At 38.6% G+C, this 7,208-nt stretch overlaps 2 protein-coding genes across 3 annotated transcripts in view; both read right to left on the bottom strand.

The window, feature by feature from the left end:
- Positions 1-709, bottom strand: part of LOC118403925 (homeobox protein Hox-A9-like) — a 15,287-nt gene extending 14,578 nt beyond the window's left edge. For both annotated transcript variants that reach the window (XM_035802805.1, XM_035802807.1), the window contains exon 1: positions 424-709. Coding sequence is in view for 1 of the 2 variants with exons in the window: in XM_035802807.1 (XP_035658700.1) it covers positions 424-455 (32 nt within the window). In the remaining variant the exon portion in view is untranslated. The remainder of the gene's footprint in view (positions 1-423) is intronic.
- Positions 710-2,578: 1,869 nt separating this feature from the next.
- On the bottom strand, positions 2,579-6,379 carry LOC118432725 (homeobox protein Hox-A9-like). The gene is made up of 3 exons (XM_035844336.1): positions 5,964-6,379; positions 4,816-4,955; positions 2,579-3,352 (listed from the first exon to the last, which is right to left on the bottom strand). The coding sequence occupies exons 1-3, from the start codon at positions 6,241-6,243 to the stop codon at positions 3,218-3,220; spliced, it is 555 nt and encodes a 184-aa protein (XP_035700229.1). The 5' UTR covers positions 6,244-6,379; the 3' UTR covers positions 2,579-3,217.
- Positions 6,380-7,208: the final 829 nt, after the last annotated feature.

Below are 7,208 nucleotides of genomic sequence, written 5' to 3'. Positions count from 1 at the left end.
AGTTCAGGACAGGTACTTCTATCAATAGTCTTATGTAGTTTTCAATTCAATATATCATATGTCCTATAATGCACAATATTCGTTATATTTAGTGAGGCGTTGTTGATGAAACGCCATTGTGTGCAACCCAATTCAGGTACGGACTCACGACAATTAGGCCATGTTCTAACAGACCCAGGAAACATGTATTACAAAGTTGTGTTCAGAATATTACATAGCAAACCTGTCAAATCCATGCCCATCGGCAATCCGTTATACCGTCTTCATTACAATGTAATATTCTTTTTCCAATTAAGCTCTGCTCTTCTGTACATAATCTGATGGAAAATAAATGAAGGTTGAAGACGTAAGGGTGGTATGCATATTACTCTGGTTTTCACTATAAAAAAAACAATGAAATTGCATAAATACAAATGGAATTACCTTTTGTAGACAATGACTTCCCCCACAGCCATCGACGTCTGTGTCCAAATGCTCCTCTATGTCGTCTTCATCCTTGAGAAGTTATATTTTCACATCTCCGCGTCCGACAGCCATCATAATTTTTCTCAGAGTTCGTCTTCGGGGTCGCGTCTATACGTTTGTTATTAATTACATCCATCAGAACTATCATAAAGAGGTCATGGAAAACGAGTGGAGTCACGTATTCAGACTGGATGTCGCCTAATTGATTTAATAAAAGGCACGTAAGTAAGACAAATGTGCAGAATGACATGTACTATCGATTACTGCGCTCCTATTCGTCAGCTGATCCGGAGACGTCAGCATGCTCCAATGGAGTTAATCCGTTCTGACTGACTCAAGAATAAAATGTGGACATAATCAGGACAGCGATTTATTTCTCAATCTTCCAAGTTCGTCCACGGTTTGCATATAGGAGTTGTACTTACTACTTTTACTATTCTGTGATGACGTTTATAAAGTTGGGAAGAAAACTATTGTTGTGTTTATGTCAGCTACAATTTAAATCGTATTCCACCACCACACCCTTGTGAGTTTTGGCCATGCTGTGACTTGTGTATCTGGGAATATTAGCATTCGTAACTGTTTGGTAATTGTGGCATTTTTCGTCTATAGGAGTGTACTTACTACTTTTACTATTCTGATAACGTTTCTAGACTTTAAAAAAAAACTATTGTTGTGTATATGCCAGCTACAATTTAAATCGTATTCCACTACCACGCCCCATGAGAGTTTTGGCCATGCTGTGACTTGTGTATCTGGGAATATTAGCATTCGAAACTGTTCGGTAATTGTGGCATTTTTCACCGTGGTTTGGAACTGCAATATTTCAGTAATGATTACAAATGATAAGGGACTGGTTTAGGTGTATCTGAGGCGAAGTAAAATCTACATTAAGTGCCCACCGGTCGGTGGAAAAGACCTTGTTTAATTCCCTACAAATTACCAGCAGAATGAAATAGCACTAGTGGTATGAGTAGAAAATGCCTACAATTGAGGCTAAAACATTGCAGTTTATAACATTTCAAACATTAGGTATCATCTTTGCATATCATAAGAGATATTCTAAAAGATATGCAGACAAGAATTATAAGCATTGCGTCTGTTTTTCTTTAACCCCACATCGTATATAAACTGCCCCCAGATAGATAACAAAACTGAATAAATCACATTTCTTTGTAGATATAGCTCAATGTGTAGTTTTGTGAGTCATTACATGTAACTTGCGTTAGATGCGATGTTTGTGTTTTTAACCTTAACTGGTCCGATTCGAACTGCCCAAACGTAAGGATCCCAAAACCCAATACAAGTATTGGAAAAACAACAAACTTGAACTTTTCTCATCAAAGACCTGGTAGATTAATTTCTTGTTATGGCCTGTTGCTAATAAGACCCAATCGCTGCGGAAACCGGCGAGTCTAGACACAAGTGTGCACTCCATATAACCCAGGAGGAGATATTGCTTATACGAAACATGAAGCGTTATACTGTCGCTTTTGTCGAAATCAGCAAATCACTCTCTTTTCCTCCCCAGATCCATTTGCTGATTACAAGGCTTGGGTCACTAACGTTCATTCTAGTCCCGAGTTAAGCTGTTACCGTTTCATCTTCATGCGGGGTATGCCTGTTCGGGTAACTACCAATACTCGGCACAGAAAACGGGCCTATTGGATAGTCTAGAGACCTTCACTGATTGCAAGAAACTGCACATAAAACCGATAAGCACAGCTCTTGAAGGATTGGCTGGTCTGACTTTGTCTTACAAGTAATCTTTTCAAATCGACCTGTTGCATAAGGCTATCTGTATTAATGATGGTAGATTTGTTATAGGTCTGAGGTATTCGGCTTGGGCTGACGAACTGGCTGCTTTGAACAATTTGGCCAAATTTTGAGATTTACATATGAAATTCTAAATACCGCTCTGAACTTTTCAGTAGCTAGCTAGTTTCAGCTCGTTATAAGCCCTAGAACTCAGTCCGTGGTTCAAATCTACTTTCAGACTTATGCCGATCCTAAATTGACTTCACTGAAGTCCATAGCTGATACAAACCTCAGTATAGTGTCACTAGTATTTTTGTACTTTTGTGAACGTTCTATGCGAAATAGTAGACAGATATAACATCATTAGTTTATTAGTATGAAATAAAATAAAAACAGAAAAGTACATTCAGCTGGATTGACACGTGTGCACGTTTGACAAATTTCTGTAACATAGAAAAAGGTCAAATAATGTCCAAAATCTTTCTAGCTGAAATATCGTCTAATAGTATCTACATATCAGCACCCTATCTACCTCTTCCAAGTATACAAAGTATATATAAAGACGAATATATAGTTATATACACAAGCAAATAATACATGTATCGTTTTCTGTATAGCTTTCAATATATTTTCGCCGTGTAAACAATGACCCAATGATTGTCAAAAAGTGAACTGTGTAAAAGTTAAACTTAACTTCATTATTTTGGGAGAAACAGATGATATAGAAATCGTTACACATGTGGCTCGTGTAGTTTTGCTGTGTTAGAGTTAGTAACTAAGTAAGTGTTTCAAGCAGCTTTTCGCATGTTTATAGTAAACATATCCGACTTATTACACCTACATTTTATCCTTACCATAGATGATCTGTACAAGGGAATATAGTAGGCAATCTCAGTATACAGGTGTGTATAGATTAGTCACATTTGGTTCCGGCCAAGGGGTAACGAACTCATATAGAAAGATTTGGGTTGGAAGTGCAGGAATTTTTTTGGTGCTAGTTCAAGTCGGTTTCAAGTCCAGTGCCGGAGTGAGCTCTGAATGCCTCCTCCTCATGCCTCTGTTTCATTCTCTTCATCTTCATCCTTCTGTTCTGGAACCAGATCTTCACCTGCCTGTCTGTCAGGTTTACCTGTGGATACAAACAACACCAACACATCGAGGATAAAGTTTTGTTTGCAATTCGCGAAACGTTTCCAGATGATGCACGTGGTATGTTGTATGTATGTACGTTTTCACCAAGATCGGCAACGAAAACTACGCCAGTATTCTTACATTTCCAAAAGGACTATGGCAACATGATAGACACCTTTCAACAGCAATTAAAACAGCGACAACAAGAGCATAATGTTGTTTTTAATTGCAGCATTTCAGGGTTCGAAACAAAGAATATATTTTCTGACCACGTACGTGGTAGTTTACTGTAGACGTTGACCAAGACCGTCAACGAAAGCTACGCCAGTATCCCTACATTTATGAACAGATTATGGGAAAATATCATGAACTTGATAGATCTTTGATTAAACTATTCGACTATACCTTTCAACAACAACGCCGCCAACAACAACATAATGTATTTGCAACATTTTGAGAAACAAGGAATATATTTTTCGTCTAGGCACATGGTAAGTGACTGTACATTTTGACATGGGTATGCAACAAAATTTACGCCAGTATTCGTATACATTTCAAAGAAGTTAATTGAAAAATGCCAAGAAAATACTGCTTCAATGGATCAAACGTCCGAAATTTCGTTATGAATAAAGAGGTTGAATGTATTGTGGGAGGCAGCTTTGATGATCCAGGTTTACAGCCAGCCATGCAAGTTTTTCGGCTGGTTTGAGACAACTTGAGCTCAGTTCCCGTTTGGTTGCTCTGTGAATTATACGCAGATGATATTCCTGTAAGATGATTCTTTGAGATAGCAAATATGAAATTATTAAGTTTAAGACATGTCCAAATATCGTCCCATACACGTTTTACCATGGCCACAACAGCGCACGAGCAACCGTAAACGCTGTCTACTGCATGTACATATTCGCACTCGGCCACATTTTTCTGAAACGACTTGTCAAAACATAAATCTGTTTTCTCCCATATACAAAATTTCAGCTTTTGTTTCCGAATGTCACTAATTGTTTCCCTTCTGAGTACCAACGATTAAGAATTAAATCAATAATTGCATTAAACAAACCAAGAAAAAAATCAAATCATTGTGCGGTATTTGTTGATGAAATTGGTACCACATGCTACAACAAATTCTTACGTTATTTTGCTTATGCTGAAAACGCTTCTCCTCGACACCACAGTCTTCATATTGCACAGTCAATTTCCTATTGCACTTGACAAAAGTTACAAAGTCCTGATGACTTGGACCGCTTTTAGAAACAGTATATGTTCTGTTTACATCTTCGACAAAGATTATATGTAAACGCCCTCTGCTTTTGTCCATCAAAGAGTACTAGCAACACATTTACAACTTTAACAGCTTGTGCTGTGTTTGCTATAGTGTATACCTAAATTTCTCGTGTTTTGTGTGTCATATAAGCGATGAAATAAAGGTGCTATATGTGGTAATATACATATGAGTATGACCTTGCGCGCTATCTCTCCCCTCTGTTCCCTGGTGATGTACATGTTATAGAGAAATTCCTTCTCTAACTCCAGGAGCTGGACTTTGGAGTACGGACAGCGTTTCTTCCTGGAGCTCTGAAGCTTCCACCACACATCCGTACCTAGCAAGAATCACCAAAATATTACATTATTACACAGCATTTATCAAGAGAAATTACGTGCGAAGCTAATGTAGTAAAAACTGCATTGTTTATAAATACTACACTTTGGCGTAGCCCATGTGGAAAGCAAGATCCCATACTCTTTATGTTATTACACATTTTTGGGAAGACGATTTGAATGTTTTGTTGCTTAATCTTCTAAAAGGTATTTGAAGGGGACTTAAGTGAGTTAAGAAATACGACGAAGTAATTGAATAATAATGCCCTCTCTTCTTTTTTTACGTATACATGAACACAGAGTCTACAAAGATGATCGTAGTTGTAGACTGCTTGTAAACAAACTGCTACATACGGTCTATCTGTAGGGAGGAATGGTTACAAAGAGACATTTAACCAAGAAAAGATCAGAGTAGGTGTTACTATGCCGTTTTGTTCATCATCGGAAATTATAATGGAGAACATATTTTGTATCCTCACTATTTTTACGGCCAGCTCATTTTCACAGCATGCAACAACCTGATAAAATTGTGAACGATCTGATAAAAAGAGTTGAACATCCAAACACATTTTCACGGTCCCATTCTTCAGATACATATGGTGTCCACGAGATTCGTGAATGACGTCCATAATATTTCGTTGCTTGTCATTTCCACTTCTTAGATAGATGAATCTTTCGATTTACGGTGTAAAGAAAAAAGAAAAAGCATCTGTATTTATTGATAACAGTTGTTGCTGAAAATATCTTGATATTTTGATTTCGATAGACCCAAAAGAAGACTTTATATTTGCATCACAAGTTAGCGGCCAGTTTTTACCCTGAAGACATATCTAACAGATTTATATTTCTTATTAATTTATTGAAATGTGTGCATAAGGAATAAACAAAAACAATATCTATGACATGGGAATCTTATATGTATTTATCAAGTTAAGAACTGCAGGTAAAGTGTTAGGTTTGTGCATAGCGATAGCTAAGAGTTAGATATTTACGAATGTGCGTGAATGTACCATTTGGATCGGCATCGGGGTCTCCACTGCAGTTTGCAGTGTCTCCCTTCTTGGAGTCCCTAGAACAGCCACTGTCTTCACTGGCTGACCTCTCGATGCCGGTAGGACACAGCCCAACCTGAAAACGTTTCTCATTCTCCAAGTTGGCGCCGTGCCCCGAGTCTTGAAACCCGTGGTAGAGATACCTCTGTCCGTACAACCATGTTGGTGAAGGGAGCATACGGTGAGCGGTGCAAAACGAGGAAAAGCCGGCAGTCCCATTGTAATGTATGTAAGACATCTCGTTGGAGAAAGTGATCCTCAGTCTTGTACTTAAACTTTAAGACGTCCTGCTGGGAGACTTTTGGGACTGTTTGGCGCAAGTAAAGACTCCTCTGAGGCAATTGCCGGAGGAGCTCTCCGTTCAGAGGTTAAAGGTTGCTCGGTCGTTATTACATTTCCGGGTATGGAAGGGGGGGGGGGGGGTGATGAGAGAAATTTGAATCCAACGCTGGCTCTGAGCTTTACGACTTCTATGGCTTTAACGACAAGATTATCGGATGAGTAGAAATACTTCTGACGTTGCGACGAATTATCAATGGACGGGCGTTTGGCAGAATCTGAATGTGAATAGATAGAAGTGCGGTTTTTGTTTTTCCCTATATAGGGGAAATAGATTGTTTTCCTGATAACGTCACTGGAATTTATCAAATTCGGTTTCATACATTCACGGATGGACAAACAAAAAGCGAACACTACTGCAAGCTAGGATCTTGCGAGTATCATACAATTGTCCACATAACACCATCCAACGCCCTCGCAACGTGCCCTCTTACCCACCCGTGACAGCCCATCCTTCATATCTAATTCCAGCGCGTCTTAGGCGCACTACAACTTCATTATCGCTGGAGAACTTGAGCTAACTTCATACACACAAACCAATCATACTCCTTCACTGTCAGCTTTAGATGCGTAGAGCTTCCCGCAGCTATATAACACTACGCAGGCTCTGACCTCCGGATGACCCAAAAGTTGTTGCCAAACTTTTCTCGCGAACTTTATAGTACAAGCCTGGATAACGTCGCATACCAAACTTTCTGCCTCCTGTAAACATTAGTAAATACATCATAGGATTAACCCACTATCTTCTTTTCATTTTTGACGGATTATTTGATTCTTTAGATGATGTATTTTATGTGAATGGATTTGTATTGATTATGAATATTTTCAATGTGTTACGCTAATTACTGATACGAAAATTTAGGC

This window comes from Branchiostoma floridae, chromosome 16 (genome assembly GCF_000003815.2).
Source record: "Branchiostoma floridae strain S238N-H82 chromosome 16, Bfl_VNyyK, whole genome shotgun sequence".
In the NCBI taxonomy this organism is placed as follows: domain Eukaryota; kingdom Metazoa; phylum Chordata; class Leptocardii; order Amphioxiformes; family Branchiostomatidae; genus Branchiostoma; species Branchiostoma floridae.
The sequence above is the reverse complement of the archived record's forward strand: the minus strand, read 5'-3'. Positions and strand labels throughout refer to the sequence as shown.

Coding starts and splice junctions, on each gene's coding strand:
- LOC118432725 (XM_035844336.1), bottom strand. CDS start 6,243: ATGTCTTACATACATTACAATGGGACTGCCGGCTTTTCCTCGTTTTGC. Junction 4,956..5,963: donor CCCCGATGCCGATCCAAATG/GTACATTCACGC, acceptor GATTCTTGCTAG/GTACGGATGTGTGGTGGAAG. Junction 3,353..4,815: donor GGGGAGAGATAGCGCGCAAG/GTCATACTCATA, acceptor TTGTATCCACAG/GTAAACCTGACAGACAGGCA.